Below are 18,933 nucleotides of genomic sequence, written 5' to 3' on the forward strand. Positions count from 1 at the left end.
GCATCAGATTATTAGTGCTAGAATACAGAAGACAACTCCACACAAAGAAATGGTTGCCAGTGAAACCTGCTTTTTTGCATTTAATTTGATAGGAGCCACTTGCAATCAATGATGCAGTCATATCTGGCGTTTTTATTAAAAATGTAATGTATATGCAAATGAGCATATGCATTGAAGAATAACGTAAAGTGGATAAAACTGATAGCAGTAGTGTCTGCAAGACTGTGCAAACAAATCAATTTGACGTGAAATATACTCAGAGCATGAAAGACTATTTACTTAGAATTCAAAGTATCCGTATTTTATATTTTTATATAATTTTGAATAAGGATTATGTCTTATCTGTGTTAACATTTGTAATAGAAATTGAAACTTTTCTTTTTCTTTTTACTAACTGGGCATCCTTTCAGAGTTCAAAGAATATTTATTTGCAATATGAAATAGCTCTCCAGACTGGGGTGCTGCTGTTCTATTATCTCCCTGGTACCATTAGGGAGCAGGAGGCCTTTGATTCCACACTGACAGCAAACCTGTAAAAGGATTTTAAAATCTGCTGCTCAGAGCTGTGAACAATTTTTTTACTTATTCTGTTATATTTTCTTAAAGTAACCTAAGAGTTTTTATGCAGCTGTATCACAGTGGATCAGTGTGAAGCTGTCCCTTAAGATATACTGCTTTATGGAACAACATGCCGAGATGTCTACTGAAAGTACCTTTAACCAAAATAAGGAATTCTTGGGAAACTGTGTCAATAACCAATGTACTGCAGAAATTTCTTAGATGAAACTATGGGAATCACAAACTATCTATGCATTGCAAACTGAAGGGTCCACATCAGCTTTCATAATAGGGAACGATGCGGTGAAGGAGGGAAGAGGATATAAAGGAGAAGCCACAGGAAACGTGTGGTTCCACAGCCTGCACAACCCAAAGAGAGATCACATCAGCATGAGGGATGTGCTTTTGCACATATGGGGAACGACAGTTCAGCCTGTAACACAACACTGGGTTTGTATTTGCTTCTCCCACAGAGCTACGTCAACCTGCTCTTCTGGTACCAGTTCTTCTGTGGGTTCTCAGGCAACACAATGATAGATTATTGGCAGATGATTTTTTTCAATCTTTTCTTCACCTCAATGCCACCTCTGGTCTTTGGAATCCTGGATAGAGATGTTTCTGCAGAAACACTTCTGGGTTTGCCTGAGTTGTACAAGAATGGGCAAAATTCAGAGGTATGTCTTAACTGCTGAAGTAACTGCTTGGTAAGACCCCACGGTATTTGGGTTTGTGAGGAGGGAGGGAAGAGAAGAGTTTCAGACTCACCTGAAACCAAATGATCTATTTACGGTTTCTAGTTTGCTGATGTCCACAAAAAGAAGGTTTAATTGTTTTTGTTCACATCATGTTTAGTCACGTTTTGAAAAATCTAGTCAAAGGAGTGCAGAATTTGAGGATTCTCTGTAGGACTTCCCATCCCTTTTCTTAGGAGGAGCTCTTGAACCTCACATATATGTTCTTTATCATTTTGAAGAAGTCATTGTTGCTGCTTTGGCATTATGTCTGCATTGAAACCACAGGAGCCCACCCTTCTGTCACTCCTGTAATGTTTCTCCTCCACCAGAGCTGTGGTATCACAGGTCTCTGGATAAGTTTTTTTTTACTGAAAAAAGAACCTTAAAAGAAAAGAATTTTGCCCAACCCTATTAGCCCCAGGAAGATCTGTGTTTGAAAAAGAATCTGAGGAATGAGGTCCTTCGGGTATGGACAGAGGCATTTGTGATATTGAGCTTTACAATCCCTAGCTAGTGGGCTAATCTTCCCAGAAATCTTACTGTCTTTAGTTAACACATGCCTGTTCTGGGATAAGTGTTCTAAATCAGCTGTTCAAGGGGCTTTTGTTCGTGAAGAGAGGCTAGTTAGCTATAATGAGTAGTCTGAGCAGAAGAAAAACAAACAACAAATATATCTGCAGGACAGATCAGAGATGTGTGTGCCATCATAATGACTGTTATCTGTAAACTCCTACAGATATACAAGCTGTCAACGTTCATTATTACAATGTTGGACGCCTTCTATCAGAGTCTTATTTGCTTCTTTGTCCCCTATTTGGTAAGTACGGGGGGTCATTCATATTCTCATTCTCCAATCCTCTTTAAAAAAATAGAAAAAAAATCACTTCTGAGTAGTCAAGGTTCATCACAGTCTATCTGCCTGTTTTCTAGATGTACAAGGACTCCGATATAGATGTGTTTTCCTTTGGAAACCCCATCAATACCATTTCCCTCCTGACCATCCTATTGCACCAGGCTCTAGAAATTAAAACATGGGTATGTGTTTTGTCTGTCCCATTCACATAACTTTTTTCTTTTCTGCACATAACATACCATATAGCCATACCATATAGCCATAGAGTTTTCTTTCAGAATCATTGACCTTAATTGCAGTGAGATTTCACAATATGTTAGAATTTATTATTAGCCTCAGGGTAATAGCTTAATGAGCACAGAAACAAAATTTGCTTCTACTGTGGCTTTGGACTGGACAGTACACAACTCTTATATACTTCAGTATATGAGCAGAACATATTACTTCAAGAACTGTGTTCACTGTCACTGTTGGTTTGTAAGTTAATTTCCAGGTATTTCTCCATCTGTCCTCTTCAGTAACACGGATCCATTGGATACCTCCTTTCTAGTTATTCTTTCTGTCCTTCTGTCTTGCACGCAGAGTCAGGGCCTCAGATGCATTACGGTCATTTTGTACTCTTGGTGCTTACAGACACTGTTCCACTGGATCACGATGATTGGGAGTGTGGTGATTTACTTCGTCTTCTCTCTGATCTACAATGCTGCCTGCGTGGTCTGCAACCCTCCCACCAACCCCTACTGGATCATGGAGAAACAGCTTTCAGAACCCACCTTCTACTTACTCTGTCTTATTACCCCAGTCATCGCACTCTTGCCAAGGTTTGTGCAAAGCACTGTTTTCCTCAGTTTTCGTTTGGGGAATTTGTAGGTGTTTGAGGGAAATAACAATAATGATGTATCTAGATATGAGATTTGTCAGGCACGTATGTTGTGCAGAAATCAGGCTGGAAGTCAGAAGTCTGGGTTCAGTTTTCCTGTTCATGAATCATTAGTTTATTTGGTCATATAACCTTAGATAAGTCTCTATACATATACTGCCTTTGTTTTCCAATCAGAAAAAACTTTCTTTCTGGGGTGTTTCAAAGTTTACTGCTGCAAATCCTTTACGTAAATGTTCACTATGAAAAACACAATGTAGTAGAGCAGATCAAAACTAGAAAGCTAGTCTTTGAAATACTCCTGTGTGATTTTAAAGTTACAAAATATATTCCATTTCTTCAGTACATTATAGTGTATTATTAAGCCAACTTTAAGAACACCTCTATATCAAATACTTTTCTACATCCGGAGTCTTAGTTTTACTCTTTGTGCCAAATCAGGTATGTTAATGATAACTTTAATTGAGACTAAATGATATTTGGGGGAGAGATAATTGTTCTGGTAGTTTCCTGAGAAAATTTGGTTTGAAAAACATGATCCTGTTCGCATATATGTATGTAGTAGCCTTACTACTTCGGTGCTTAATACCTCATTCATTCTTTAAGCAGGTATGCTTTGTCTGACTTGCACCAATTTTAAAATTTAAATTTAAAACTTAATTTAAAATTTTAAAATTTTATTTTTGCTTAGACAATTAAATAAATGATTCTGTTTGACTAACTTGCTAGTCTCATTCTCATCCTAATTGTCATGAAGTAGTGCAGCACGCTGACATTGGAAGAATCAGGAGAATATTTTCATCATCTGATTTTGTAAATGCTTTTAAGTATTATAATTTTAGTCTTAGCTTTGTCTAAAAAGTATTTTTTTCAAGACCAACTAATATTTCTCTTCAAATTATTTTTATTGCCCCAGTTGAGTTGAGATTTCTTTGTGATTTCATGTTAGATTATGTAACTTCAGGTCAGGATAAACAACACATGGTTCAGTGAGGTCTCATGTCTTCTAGGCAGAGCATTGTTCTTCCAGATATTTTTTTTCCCATGTGATTTTTTTCTTCCTTTCAGCCCACATTCACAGTGTCATTTTTGACCCTGAGTTTTCTACTCAGGGCTGCATCAAATATGTGGTTAAGAATTCATAATTCCATCTTGGGAATTCAGCAAGGTGAAGATTGTTGGTCCCTCAGCAGGATAGTGAGCTTACAGATTTGTATCTTGATACCTTCAAAGTTGGAGAAATGCTGTTCCATCATGTAGGTAACTCAGATTATTTTCTGCTGAGCCCTTAGTTCAAAGAATACCCAGCCTTCAGTTTCTGCTACTATGTCTGGCTGACAGTTTCTGGTTCTGTCAACGTATGATAGCAATGGTGAAACCACCCTTTGTTAAATATAGTCCTGCACTTAAAATTGGGTTTCAGCTAGTTCATCTCACCACACTCCCTGTTCCTCATTTCCCTTAGAAAGCAGTTGGAGCCTTGAGATTCTGGTTTCTTTCTAAGAGGTTTTGTTAAAATCCTTGCTGTCCTCAGTTCTTCCTTTTACGATTGCCTCCTGCACTAGCTGACATTTCTGAGATACTGCAGGTGCTCCATGTGGTTTGCCTGCACCCTGCCTACATGCATGCTTGTCCTGAAGCACTGTCTGGCAGCACTTTGCAGTGTGCATCTGCATCTGAACATTGCCACTGAACTAGGTAGTGGGACACAGACTGCACAGCATTAGGCACTGAAATACCTAAGTCTGAGAAGATGCAGAGGGATATGAAATTCATCATCATTCACTGGCAAGCACTGTGCCTCTTGGAGGATTTCAGTGTACAAACCAGATATATTTCTCCATCTGTGGAAGCAGACTGTGGTCTACCAGGAATGCCCAGAGTCCCAACAGGTTGCTGAGTCTCCCATTGCAAGGCTGAGGGAAGGGTGGGAGCAAGCAAGAGCAGTTTATGAGATGGAAGATGGAAGTTTATGGGAAGTTCTCCTTCTTTTCTCTGTGGATGGCCTTGGGTTCTCGGTAGTTGTGCTCTGCTGCCCAGCTGTAACTAGCAACAGCACAGCTCCCAGTCCTGGGTTCGACCAGCCTGAGCATGGGCACAGTAAATACATGTTTTTCCACTCCTGTTTACACAGGTAGACCTGAGAAGTCCATTCCTTTAAAAGCCCATTCTGTGTTCAGTCTAGCTTGTTAGTGTTTTTAATGTTGTCATGCTTATTTATGCATATATTTAGCAGCAAGAAGTGAAGATGACACCTTTATTAATGCAATTTCAGAGAGAAATTAAAACAAATTTCATGTTTGCTTTAAATATTTAGAAAGGCCATGTGTGTAAAGGTCAAACCCTATTAGAAATGGTGCCTGAAAAAGGCTTTGCTTTTCAGATAGACGGACATGACATGGAGCGAAGGTTTGTAGTCGCTCACTGCACACTATATATAGTTATATAAGTTCTCTGTCCTGCATTGGCAAGTTGGACATATTTTTTTAATGCTTCCTGAGCAAAGATGATGTTTTTAATTCTTTTTTGTGTGTGTGTTTTCTATCAAATTAAGGTCCCTTCTTTAGTCTGTTCCAGCAATATAATCTCAATCTCCACAAATACAGAACCTCTCAGTGAGCTTCTATGTATCTTTCCTGCGCTGATCAGCAATCAAATGGTTCTATTAACATTCATTTAGCATTTATTTGCTTGTAGTTGACTCAATACAGGTCAAGGTAAGTGTGTTGTTACATGTTGCATTAACATCCAGGAGCCAACTTTCACCTACAAGGCATAAGGTGTCTATCAGATGCCTTTAGAGTACTGAAAATTAGCAACAGGATTTGTGTCATATGATGCAGATTATGGGAGGAACCCACTGCTAAGACAATCCATTCTCTTCCTCTTTCATTAGGTTCTTTATTTTCGCTCTGCGAGGAACCTTTGGAACATCTCTGATACTGAAAGCTCAGCAGCTAGATAAGCTTCCTAAAGAGCAACAGGATCTTGAAATCCAGAAACTGAGGTCAAGAAAACAAACAACTTCTGATGCACCTGTAGCATCACCAGCACCTAATGATGATCTCGACCAAAACATCATCCACTTATGTTTGTCACCATTTTTACATCCAGCAGCAGCAACTGTATCTCATAGGGACACAGAAAGCCAGGGACTTTCCACCTCTGAAGTGAATCCTCTCAAGAAATGGACACCTGAAGAAGGCTACTATTTCTTTAATAGGTGGGCAGAGGAAGAATACATTGCTACAGAATCTTCAGCAGGACCTTTCGCTGGTCATTGCCCCCTAGTACCCAGTAGGGTAACATCTCCTGGACAGGACAGTGGCAAACCAACTAAAGATAAAGGTGAAAACTTTAACCATGGAAGCCATCGACGCTCTGTGAGTGCAGTGACACTCTGAAAAAGCATTCAGAAATGGGATTCATTTTCTGGATATGGTATCTCTGCTGTGCAGCCCATGTGGAGAAAGATAGCATAGGGAAAACAAAAAATCCATTTATACTTAATCATGATGCTCACTACAAAAGGAGAGAGGCATGTGGATTTACAAACCTGCTGGAGTAGTGCAATAGGATGTCTAATATGCAGCTTCTCCTAAGTGCATATATTGTTGGGGTTTGTCATTCAATGACTTTTTGATCTTCCTGGTTTTGTGTCATTAGAGAAAAGATACAAAAGCTTCACACAGTTGCCGAGAGATCCACGATTACTTTCTTTCATCCAGGAGTATTTTTCTTTCACAGTAATAGTGAATAATTGCACTAGTAATGTTTCAATGTTGTTCTGCTATTGAGGTAATAGAAAGAGAATCCATTCAACATTAAGCCAAGTCTTAGAGCAACACATCCTGCTCTAACTTTTAATATTAAAGTATTGAAATGATATTGCTAATTTAAAAATTACAGTCTTGCCAAGAAAAAAAAAGTCTCCTGGTGCTACAGGTAGTTGCAGAATCACAGCATCTGAAAGAGACTACAGAATGTTCCATTTTTTAATATGCAGACTTTATTCACATAACAATATCAAACAATATCACGTCTATAGTTTGCTTTCCCTGCACACTAAACTCTGTGTTTTTATGAAGGCAGTGTTCTGACCTGATACTTTTAAGAAAACAAGAAAGCAGTTTATGAAATAGAATGCAAATACAGAACTACAAGAACTGACACTATAACTTAAGTATAAGTGGAGTCTAATTCTTCAACTTCAAAAGCAGACAGATACAACAAGTCTGATTTGAGTATTTATGTTCCAGAATTCTAAAATTTTCCTTGCTTTTTCATCTGGAAATCGGTTTCTTCATTTCATTCCCTACATTATCTAGAACGTGTTGCTGCATTCAATCAAGTATAAATATGCTCTTCCCCACAATGAGTTACAATCAGTAGTTGATGGAGATCCCAATGACAGATATTTTAACAAGCAGTTAATGAAGGTTCATTAATCACATTGCAGTAAGTACATGGTGTAGAATGACCAAAATATGCATAACATGTTCATCCTTTTCATTATCTCAGGGCAACAAGGTGCAAGGAGAAAAAAAAACAAAACCATAAAATGTCACCCTTACCACTACCTATTGCAATGCAATTATTAAAGGTGACTTTAGTATTTCTTATAGAAATGTTGACTGCTAGGATCATATCCCAAGTTTTTCTTCACAATGTGGGGTAAAATCTTAACCATGTTTTAAACTCAAGCCATCTGTACTTTTGTGAGTCTACCACTGGTTCTGATTTAAGTATGTGTTTAGCTTTTTATATGTATGTTATTTTAGCTATTTGCCACCTATCACAATGTGTGAAGTTTGTTTAATATCCTATTTAGCAAATACTAATTTACCTTCTGTATGCTTCAATACCGTAACTAGAGTCCTCAAGATGTTACTTTAAAGCAACTCAGGCAAGACCGAGTAGCATATCCACCACTGGGATTTCTGATAAAGTATTAATTGTCAGCTGTAATGCAATTTAGAAAGAGATTTTTGCATGATTTACAAATGAAGGGAATTAGGCATAGCTGAGATTATTGTTAATGGGGTGTGAGATTGCTCAAATGTTTGCTCACTAGCTGGTAATGAACCTTGGGTGACATGACTTAAGATCAAGTCTTTATGATTCGCAGCCATGTTTTTACATAAAATGGTCCGTTTCATCTGAAATTAAAGAAGATGCCTGTTTCTTATTATATATTTTATTACAAAATGTGAAGGTTTTTTATCATAATAAAATGTAACATGGTCTGACTTGGTGTGTTGTTGGGAGTGAGACTTACACTAAAACAGAAGCAGAGGAGTAGTCTTCCTCTTGTCACCCAGGAGTGGCAAGATAATGTTTCAATGACAACTCCTCTATCTACTAGGCCATGCTGTAGGGGTGTTTATCAAAAAGCAAGAGGACTGAGCATATATGGAAAGGGGCCATGGACAGACAGGTTATGTTTAATCACATCTGGAAGACCTGTAGAGGTTCCTGAAATCAAAGCTGAGAATTAATCTCATGTTTTCTTAACACTGCTTCCGCAAAATTATTCTACCATGCATTTTACCTAGACAGCTGGTCTTACATTCAGAAATAGTGTATAATTGAGGGGGTTTCCCCTTTAGAAAGAAAGGGAAGGAAGGAAGGATTGCTTATGATCTCCATCAGAACAGTCCCTGAAAGCCCTAAGCAATGGAGTCTATGCTGCTTCAAGTGATGAACAAAGTGGAAGACAGTCCATCTCTAAGTAGCTTCTAGGCTATAAGCAAAAATAGTTACTTCAGGCAAAAGATGGAAAGGAGCAAAATTTGAATAGATGCCTCAAATAGTTTTACAGATGGATGTACAGCCTGTTACTTCTGTTGTGTGGTAGATGATAACAAAATGGTCCAATAGATTCATTCACCTGCAGAGTTTGCAACATAGAGGAAACACATCCCTGATCCCCAAGGAGGGAGAAAGCTGAAACAACCAGAAGCAAAGGCAGCATCAGGGAAGACCTGGCCTCTGCATCCCATCTGGTTCTGCAACTTTGTAAAGCTCTCGCCTAATACATCTCCTGCTGGGTGACAATGCCACCAGTCCTCCTCTGAAGCAGGTACTGCTGTAGTCCAAGACCTGTATTCACTGCTAAATAGTGTGATCTCTCCTATGCTTTTGGGTAAGCAGTGATCATGAACTGTCACGTGTTAGGAAGACAGTGAACAGGCACATCCCTTTGATCATGAGATAAATTAGCTGATACTATCAATCCCTTTTGAGAGTGGCATCTAGATATAAAACACTATATATGTTTTTCAATTAATGCAAGCCTACAGTGAGAAAACAAGCCCTCCAATGTATTTGTTTGCAAGAGGGGAAGTGTGTTTACTAAATGGGTTATTTAGACCTAACTGGTTTAAATATCTATTTCAAGATAGCTTTTTATTTCAGATGCATTTAGTATTACTGTCAAGATACGTTTCATTAGTTTTAAGGTGAATGCTTCACAATAGAACAGGTGTCTCGCGTTTTAATACATGTTCTGGTGATATTCAATGTTTCATATGCTTGGACTATAAAATACTAAAATCAATGTATTTTGTGAAATCAGTGCATACTTTTTTATTTTGGTCTATCACATCATAATAACGATGCTGAATAAGCAACAGTGCTTTGAGCTATACAGAGCTATACCTATGTGACAAACTGAAGGTGAAGGTGACATCTCTTATAGAGGTGGAGTAACATGCAATCCCAGGCTGCTTGCAATGGTCAATGTAGAGTCATCCATCGTGTTCTCAACAGAGGTGAGCTGTTTGTTTTAATACAAGGCGTAAGAAATGCACACCTATCTCTACACTTCGTTCATGTCTATTTTAGCATAGCAAGGTGGATATGTGGTCCTTGACAGTTACAACCAATATCCATTTGATATCAGCAATAACTTCAGTCTAAAATCCAGAATTAATCAGGTGAAGTAGAGGGATGGATCCATTTTGTTCTCTTATATATCTCAAAAAAAAAAAAAAAAGCGCCTTTAACACTCTGTAGAGATAGATGTGCACAATGCTGCAGCACAAAAAAAAAAAAATACCTCTTTTCCCAAGGATGAATTATGTATATTTTGCCACTTTGTTGGCTGATGCTACACTGTTTAAATTCATTTGATTGCAGTTTGAGGTGGCGTGCAAGTACTGAGCTATTCGCTTTAGGCATAAGGTGACTGCAGGCAGGACATGGCATGATTAGGTACTTGTGAGTAGCGCTGATGAATAAAAACGTAAGTGCAGAAACAAGAGACGCTTGAAGATAATGATCACAGAGGGTGGGATTTAGAGAGCTGACCAAATAACACTGAGGATCTGTAAAGTACTTTTGACATTGCCAGTGATTGGAACTTGCTGCAATTATCAGGACATGAGACAACTGTGAACAGAACTTGCTGCCTGGTTCTTATAATGTAACACCTGATAATTCCCAGCTACATAAACAAGACTGAGACTGAATACGGAGTCTGAATAGTTATTTTTCCAAAAAACACCAGAGAGGCAGCTGTCTGCTGTCTGAAGGCATTGAAGATGATGGTTATCCACCTTCCCCAGTGCAGCTACTGAAATAAACTCCCACCTGCAGGCATACTTTGTAGGTTTCTTTCCACATTAGTGCCCAAAGAACTTGTGTGGTTATTCTGTACTTAAACAGGTGAGCAGAGCTTTGTAAATGGTCATCACTGTAACTAAAAGATCAAGTTTTGGCTCCACTGAAGCTGAGTTTTGCAGTTGACTTCACAGAAACCAAGTTATTTGCTGCTTTTTTGTTGTTGCCATCGGTTCAACTCCACAAAGCTAAGTCTGAGATCTCTACAGGATTTGGGAGCAGCAATTTAACACCCCATTGCTGCCAGCCCTGGGTGCTATTTCACTGCTGCAGTTTATTGCTTTCATCATGAGGGCAGCACAGCAAACACAAACAATCTCTTCAACTGCTTCAGATAACCCTGACAAGAAACTTGAATCAGAGACCTCAGTTATGCTTTCAGCTGTTCAGATCTTGTTCTCTTTGCATGCAGTCCCTACAGGGGAGTTACAAGAGTTTGAAGCTAACTGGAAAGCAAAGCTGGACTCTGAAGTTGAATGCATTGGTTTAATAGCTGCTATACATATGGGCTGTACCAGATACTTCAGTCTTCAAGGGCATCATTCTTTGCGTGTGATGGTGGACATCTGTGACACACCAGTGGTGTGGGGGGGGCATCCGAGATTTCTTTTAGATTCCAGGACTAATTAAGTAATCACTCTTAAACGTAAATTAAGTAAAAACAGGGAAGAAAAAGGAAAAAATGTATAGTTGGAAAGCAAAGATAAAAGGATTGTTCTATTCTTCTCTACTGCAGTTGGATCAGTAGTTGCAATCGATTGACTCTTTAAGACCTTACAATTGATTCTTAAAGGCCTCAATGAGTCTAAGATCTTAATAACTCGGGTGCATGGATTATCACTCACTCCTATTTCCTGTGAGCCAGCCAGCCCTCTGGTAAGAGTTTTCCCCAGAATGTTTTCACCACGCTCAAGCTGAATCTAATCTTCCTGGCAGTTAGTACCAGGGGCATCCCTGCTGATGGCTGGGTTGTTGGTCCACTGGCCAGCTGATGGTGAGTCCGAGTCCACACCAAGAATACATGGCTGCTTCTTTTGTGCCTTTCCTTATGCCCTGTTGTGAGTCCTGTCAAACAAATTAAACATAGCTTTGGTGCTCGTGATGAGCTCATGCTCAGCTCACGTTCCCATTAGTTGCTAGTGTATATCACCATCCTTGAGTTTGTACAACACTTGCATTCATCCACTCCCTTTATCTCTATGTGCTGAGTCTGCGTTGTCATTCATATTTCAAAAAAATTTACTGGGGGAAGGGTGAAACCACCAGGCCACAGTCTGTCATGGTGGGACTTGTGTCAACCGACATGGTGTAGTAATTCAAGTCACGACGTAGCCATGAATTCTGCCCTCTGAGAGCACCCTAGAGGCAGCTCCTTCTTGATGGGCTATGCCTACCTGAGTTCTACCCTTGCCTGTGCAGCACCTGTCAACATCCACAGAAGCTCAAATGGAAACAAGTTGTTATTCCAGAACACTGAAATAAATAAAATAAAATAAATAAAATAAAATAAATAAAAATAGTAGCCAATACTTTGGAAGGTGAATACAAACACAGCTGGTGCCTTCCTTTTTTATGCTGGTATTGCTCCATATTATATTATCATTCTGTTTAACCTCAAACAGACCAGCTTGGAAACTCCTGTACATTTATTAGTTTTATTCAAAAAAGCACAAATGCAAATCAGCAGGCTGCAAACAGGTCAATAGAGCTCACTTAAAATCAGCTGGATTCAACTGCGGTTTTATTAGAGCCCATCTTTTTTTTGTTAATACTTTAATTGTAAGGACTTTTACCAGGAAAAATAAACATCTATATGTGCTTGATCTGAATGGTTCCTCTTTCACAACGTTTAGGCAGCCTATGCCCAGCAATGTCATGGTCTAAATGAACATCTGAAGAGGAGAGCACATTCGTCATTTTCCTATTGCGTACATGGGACAGAGCAGGTGATGGACTCCTAAGTACCAAATTAGGAGTGCATCCTAATGACAAAGGAGGCACATGAACATGTCTAGGGCCTTCAGGAGACTTCCAAAGTCCTTAAACTACTTTTAGGCATTTTTCAGAGGTTTCTCATGTCTTGAAGTGTCTGTCTAGCATATTTTATGAGTAAAATGGGTAAAGTATGCATCTGTGTATGTTTGGGATGTGCGGAAGACTATGAAGAATGACCCCAAATTTGTAGTAGGCTAAAATGTTTCTGCTTTTAATCTTGTTTTGAGAAGAGGTAATGTAAAGGTTGAAATATGACCTCTCAAAAATTTTGAGCATATATATTAGGGGAATTTGTTACAGTTTTACAGTAAGCAGGGAATATAGCCCAATAAACATCACAGAGCCACAACTGTGCTTGCAGATCTTACCTCTTAGATTAAATAAGAAAAAAAAAAAAAAGAAGTACAGCTCAAAGTACACACCAATTAAATGTTTAGAATCCTGATACTGATTTGGAAGGCAACTTGTGCACCAGGTGAGCATTTGACTTTTAAAACAGACTGGTTTGCAGCTTCTTGAGATTACTCCACATAATTGGTTAGTTGTGATATTTCACAGTTTCACAGAAATGTTGGACAGGAAAGCACCTCGAGAGAGAACCTGATCTCTTTGCACTAAGGAGGTGTAGACAATCTACATCAGGTATTTGTCTACCCAAGCCTTCATTTAAATAATAATTAAAAAAAAGTGCAAGAAATGAGATTAAAACTACAATGGGGCTTCCTTGAAGAGAACCTGCTCACTGGACTTTTGAAGGTTCATCTACCATCAGTCATCAAAGGAAAGCTTTTATTTATTTCTACTGTATAGAAATGTATCACAGAATAATGATACGGATCCAGAGCAACCTCACACGTTACGATAAATGACAAGACTTCCATGGTGTTCAAAGCATTATCACAATCCATTTCATACCTCATCTGTTATTATAAGCATAAAATGTGCAAATGTTCTCCACTGCTGTAAATGTCAGCATGCTGGGGGCAAATGCTTTGATTTTCTATCAGCAAATAATGTTAAATTATATAGTGTTTAATCATGCTTAGTGAGAGTGATGAACTTTGAAGAACAAATTTCTTTCAAATCACTCCATCTTCAGTTCTCCTGGAAATGGACATCATCATTTATAAAATGCTAAAGATAACTTCCCCAGCCTGGAGGTTTCATGGTGGCTCAAGACTGATGGCAGTGCACTAAAATACAAAAACACTTAGACATCAAAATTATTTTGACTGAGGCCACCAGGTATTTGAGCATAGAATTTTAAAGTTAACTTTGAAAAGCAGAACTCTCAGACAAAATAATTCTGTCATCTTTAGGTGAGGTTATTTGCATTTACAGAAGAGTTTATGTTACATAGGGTGACACAACCTCAAAGCCATAAGTGCTAAATAAAGCTGTTATATTCACCAGGCCAGATTGTAAGTGGTTGTAAGGTAGGAGTGCTCCAATGGAGTAACCAGGTGTCTGTGGCTTTCTGTCAGTGGAGAAGCTCACCTACACTCTCCACCTGATCTTTTCGAAAGGAAGGGTGCAGGTAAAGGTATGGGTGCAGTACATGGAGGAGACTTTTACAGGGGGTAAGGAAATGTAAATCTTCAAATCCCAAAGATGCAGTGAAAAGCAGTGCTGCTAGTATCTTAGCAACAGAAGAAACTAGAAGACGAGCTGTACAGGGAAATCAGCTATAGGCCATCTTTAAGAGACATCTCAGGTTTACATTTATTATGTGTTTCTGAGATCTTTAACCACAGCATCTGAAAATACAGGATTTTTTCCTTATGTGGCCCTTCGTTTTTGGTTTCTGCTGATGGGGGTCACGTTTTTATATTTGGATTGGTAATCACTAATTTATTAGAGCAATATTATTAGCACATACTAGGCTCACACTGCAGGTTGGAAGAGACAACAGAGAGATGAGTGCTGTGCTGGCACTCCTCTGGGATCTTTGCTCCTCTGGGATCAATCACAAAGCTCCTACTGCCTTCAGTGGCAAAGAGATAGGTCTTACGTGTACTAAGAAATGGGAACATATGTGATTTTTCACAATTTTTCTAATTACTTTCACTACTATTGACATTTTCTGGATCTCTCTATCATCCCAGTGTAAAGAAATAGATCATTTTTTTCTGTATCAACAGAAATGAAAACAAGTACTTCATAGCAGACATTGTGACTTATGGCAAAATTTTTGTCATGATGCAGAACTAACAGGAGCTCAGTCCATCTTCAAACCATCAGCTTTCCATACAATGCTTTTGGTATAAAAATGAAAAAAGAAAAAAAAAAAAAAAAAAGGAATTTGCAGTTAGTCAAAAGCTAGGATAATAGATTCACATAAACACCAATACACTAAAGCTTCAGATTAATTTTCCTGCTCTTTTATTGTAGTACTTTCAGTACTTATTGCTTGCTATTATTCCTATCATCATTAACCTTCATGATAATGACCATAAACATCAAAAGTTTGAAATCTATTTTGTTGAAAGTATGTCTTTAGATATGCTTTGCTTGTTACATATAATAATGTTTTATTCTCATACTGGAAAGCTATAGTCACCCAAGAAAAGCAGGAAAAGTGCGGGTTAGTTGGGTTTGATAAAAAGCAGATAGTCAAAGGCTTACTGGCAAACCACTGTTTTGCAACTTATTTTTTTCATCTCTGCTGTTCAGTGAATAATAAAAATCATTTTAAAGGTTGAGAAGGGATAGGAAATTATTCAGAATCCCCTAAATGCTCAGATATAAGAAATATTTTGTCTGCTTAATAGTATTTACCCAGCTCTAATCAATTGCCTGTCAGCATCAAAAGGATTCTTTCAACTCACAAAAGGCAAAACATAGAATTTATTATAAAAATACTGTTATTAGCTTGCAACTTGTTCTTTGTTAAGCTGGTGATAGTTCAACTCTGCTAAATAATCAGATATTCGGGAAGAGGAAACTGAACAATTCCCCTGTATTTCTGAAAAAAAGAAATTGTACTTAAGTGGTTTTAAATAAGTTTCAGTAAGACTTAAGTTTTATATATGGAAACTGCCTGCCTGCCACCAACAGTAAGGTCTTATTAGAGGTTTTCTTATTTACTGAGCATCCCTCCCCAGACCTTTTGAGGCCTTTTGTTTTGTTACCTGACTTGGAGCTGACTCAAGGGCAGATTTTAATCACTGTCCTGAGGTTAAGAAGGCACTTTCTGGCTGCCCAGGCTTTCCTGAGCCAGTCCCTAGGGATGCTCTTCCCTTAAAGTAGAGTTCCCTGGGTCAGAATGATGCAGGAGCCAATAGCAAAATGGATAATGTACTGCTAAAACAGGAAGAAAATAGACTGTGGGGTAATGTATATTTTTCCAGACCTAGCTGTGAAACAGAGGGTATAACAGCCCCTCCCCTCTGCTTTAAGAGGTGACAGACAACCTGTTCCTTGGCCTTGTGAGACTGCTTCAAGCACGCAACCAAAGCCTTCCTTATTCTCACTGCCCAAGGAGAGGCCCAATAACCCTGTCATGCTGTTGGTATGAAACAGCATTCTTAAACAAAACCAAAACACACAAATAAACAGCCTGAGTGAGGCTGCCCCCCAACTGATTCTGCCCCGGGAAGCTCTTAATCCAGAAAATAAATGTGTTGCTTTGGGGTTTGTCAGCTGCAGGTGCTGCTCAGGGATGCTGACAAGTACCTTGGAAGATGTGTGGGGCAGCCTCTGTGGCTGCACGCCCAGTCTGTAAGTGGAAGTCATAAGCCTTTGCCCTACCTCACACAAGTGACTTGAGAGTAAGAACGCTTTACATTGTGATGCTGGCAAAAGTGGGGGAGTCAGGAGGGAGCAGGACATTTTGGTGCCAGATGTAGGGAGGACCCAGGTGAGCTTTTTCAGTAGAAGTCACTGCTATGGTATGGTGGCTCCTTGTGAGAACTAATGATTATTTGAAAGGGAAATCTGAACAGATTCACAAATTGTAAGTTTTAAAAATTACCAATTTCAGTAGTTAACACCTCAAAAAAATAAACTGGAATTAGCTTCCCGTAGAAGTACAAATATTTATCATCAGTGCTTCATGTCCTGCCAGTCTAGCAGCTGACATCCATGACATTCAGATTCTTTTAAGTATTGCCAGTCAATATTAATGAGACACTAAATGCTCAGATTGCACCTGTCCATTAGAGTAAATTGACTAGTTTATTGTCTTAACAGTCAGCATAGCTTTGAACAACTTCTTGGAGAAGATTTCTTGATTATAGCCTTTGAGTACGTTCTGGGGAGGCGGGTGACAGCTGTCCTTTCTGGTTTGGAAACAATCAAATTAGACCGGCTGTGAAGGGATGATGCTGCTCAGAGAAAAAGTTTATGGTATATGATAGCAGATGATGCCTTGATCCCTTTTTCGAACTGTAAGGCAAAGATTGACAGGAGAAATTAGCAGGAGGGAGAAGTGCTGTGTTAATACCTGGAGACCCATTAATAGCAGAGAGTGAACTACTCAGTATTACCTGAGATGTTCTTAATATAGAAACTGGTCTTCATTTTAAATAATTCTCCTGAGTTTCCACTCAAGGCAATAGGCAAGCAAACAGTGGGTGTAATTCAAATGAGCGTGCTGATTTGGCACAGTTGGAGACATCTCCCTCTCCTTCAGGGACACATTGAAGAGTCCTATTTTTCAGGCATTAAGGAGTGAGCGTTTGGGGTGAGAATCTCAGCCGTGGCATGCAAGATGGAAAAGGTTCTGACGGGTTTGGCTATGAAAGGAGATGCTCATTAACTGAGGGTTTCATTTGTAAAGGAGTGAGAGCTATTCCCCATTCTTTTTAGCTCTATCTAGGTGCCATTTTTTGATTTTATTTTTTTCAGAGCAAGTGACTTTCTGCAGACTTCTGCAGCTCTTAACACGCACAAACAGAGATTTTTACCTGTTCACTTGGGGAAAATAAATAAATAAATAAATCCAGAAAGGGAATTCTTGTCGGGCAGCCAGCCAGGCAAAAGCAGTGTTTCATCTTGTTCAGAAGCTAATGAGAAATATATATGCATTCTGCTTGGACGGGGAAAAAAAAAAAGCCACATAATGGGGGGTTAATATCCCCAAATAAATGTGAGCCAAGCCCTTCTGAGCCCACAGAAAAGTCAGTCTGGACTCCGCAACAACCCCAATGAGCACCGAGAGCGAGCTCTGCTGCTTCCTAAGCCAGGACCTGGTGGAGGGGAGGGGAAGACGAGGTAGGAACTTCACAGATGAGCTTGCAGTGGCCGTGAGCAAGGGATCCCTGTGTGTGAATGGAATGTAGGTGTGCCTCAGAGGGAAAGAGGGTACCAACTTTTGAACCTTGACCTGAATTTTTACAGATTTCTCTTTCTGGGTCACTGTTCCTCACACAGATGCAGTCCAACTTTATATAAGCTTCGTGAAATGAGGTCTCTCATTAATTTTTCAGTTGCAATCCCCATCCGTTTCCTTTTCTTTGCTTTCTGATTCTTCTGCTTGGATGTTTTCCTTCTGCTCCTTATTTCTGAAGGAGATATCTAGACATGAAAAGCAAGAACAGAACAGAGCTGAGCTAATTAGCAGCTGCTTTAAGCTATTGTTTACCCTGCACAGGAACACATCTTGAATCAATGCCAATTTGGATCACAAAAATATTGCTGGAGAGAGCCAAGCCAAAACCTTGAATGCCCATCAACAGTCCCTTTTCAAACTCACAATTTCACTGCAGACAAGCCCCACTGAGAGACATTTCCCACCTCGGTAGGTTTCTACCTGCAGGGAAATTGTTAGAAACACATTTCTCACCAATCCCACGTAAATGGAAACACCTTGTGAACACTTCGAGTCACTGTGGCATCATTTCAAAACACGGAGGAAGGAAACTGGAAATTGTTTTTTTTGTTTGATTGCTTGCTTGTTTTAGGGAAAAAAATGAAAAGAAGGAAAATTATATGAAACAATAAGAGGGTGTTGGCTGTTTTCATTCTCTTGCCTACCATAAAGCTGTACTATTTGTTATTATGGTCCCAGCTCCTGGCAAGGAGTTGGGAGCAATTATGCTTGGTCTGATCAAGGAACTATGATGTCAGAGTTGGCTCCCCTGTCCTGTGTTCACAAGCACATACATGCACACATATGCCTCTGCTTTGTGTGCAGGACCTTGGGTCCACTGTACTCGTTGTTTTAACTAGTCTTCCTCAACATTGAGGGCAGACTTTGAGCTGTTCAGAACACTGGTTGGCAGAGTCCCTTGGGAGGCAGTTCTGAAGGGCAGAGGAGTCCAGGAAGGCTGGGCACTCCTCAAAAAGGA

The 18,933-nt window shown here is 39.3% G+C and overlaps 1 protein-coding gene across 1 annotated transcript in view; it reads left to right on the top strand.

Annotated features, from left to right (window-relative positions):
* Positions 1-6,429, top strand: part of ATP10B (ATPase phospholipid transporting 10B (putative)) — a 52,463-nt gene extending 46,034 nt beyond the window's left edge. Inside the window, exons 18-22 of the mRNA XM_035563969.1 lie at positions 1,032-1,232; positions 2,029-2,109; positions 2,223-2,327; positions 2,779-2,966; positions 5,922-6,429. Coding sequence (XP_035419862.1) covers positions 1,032-1,232; positions 2,029-2,109; positions 2,223-2,327; positions 2,779-2,966; positions 5,922-6,429 — 1,083 coding nt within the window. The remainder of the gene's footprint in view (positions 1-1,031; positions 1,233-2,028; positions 2,110-2,222; positions 2,328-2,778; positions 2,967-5,921) is intronic.
* The last annotated feature ends 12,504 nt before the right edge of the window (positions 6,430-18,933 follow it).

The sequence above is a fragment of the Cygnus atratus genome, chromosome 14 (assembly GCF_013377495.2).
Source record: "Cygnus atratus isolate AKBS03 ecotype Queensland, Australia chromosome 14, CAtr_DNAZoo_HiC_assembly, whole genome shotgun sequence".
NCBI classification, from domain to species: domain Eukaryota; kingdom Metazoa; phylum Chordata; class Aves; order Anseriformes; family Anatidae; genus Cygnus; species Cygnus atratus.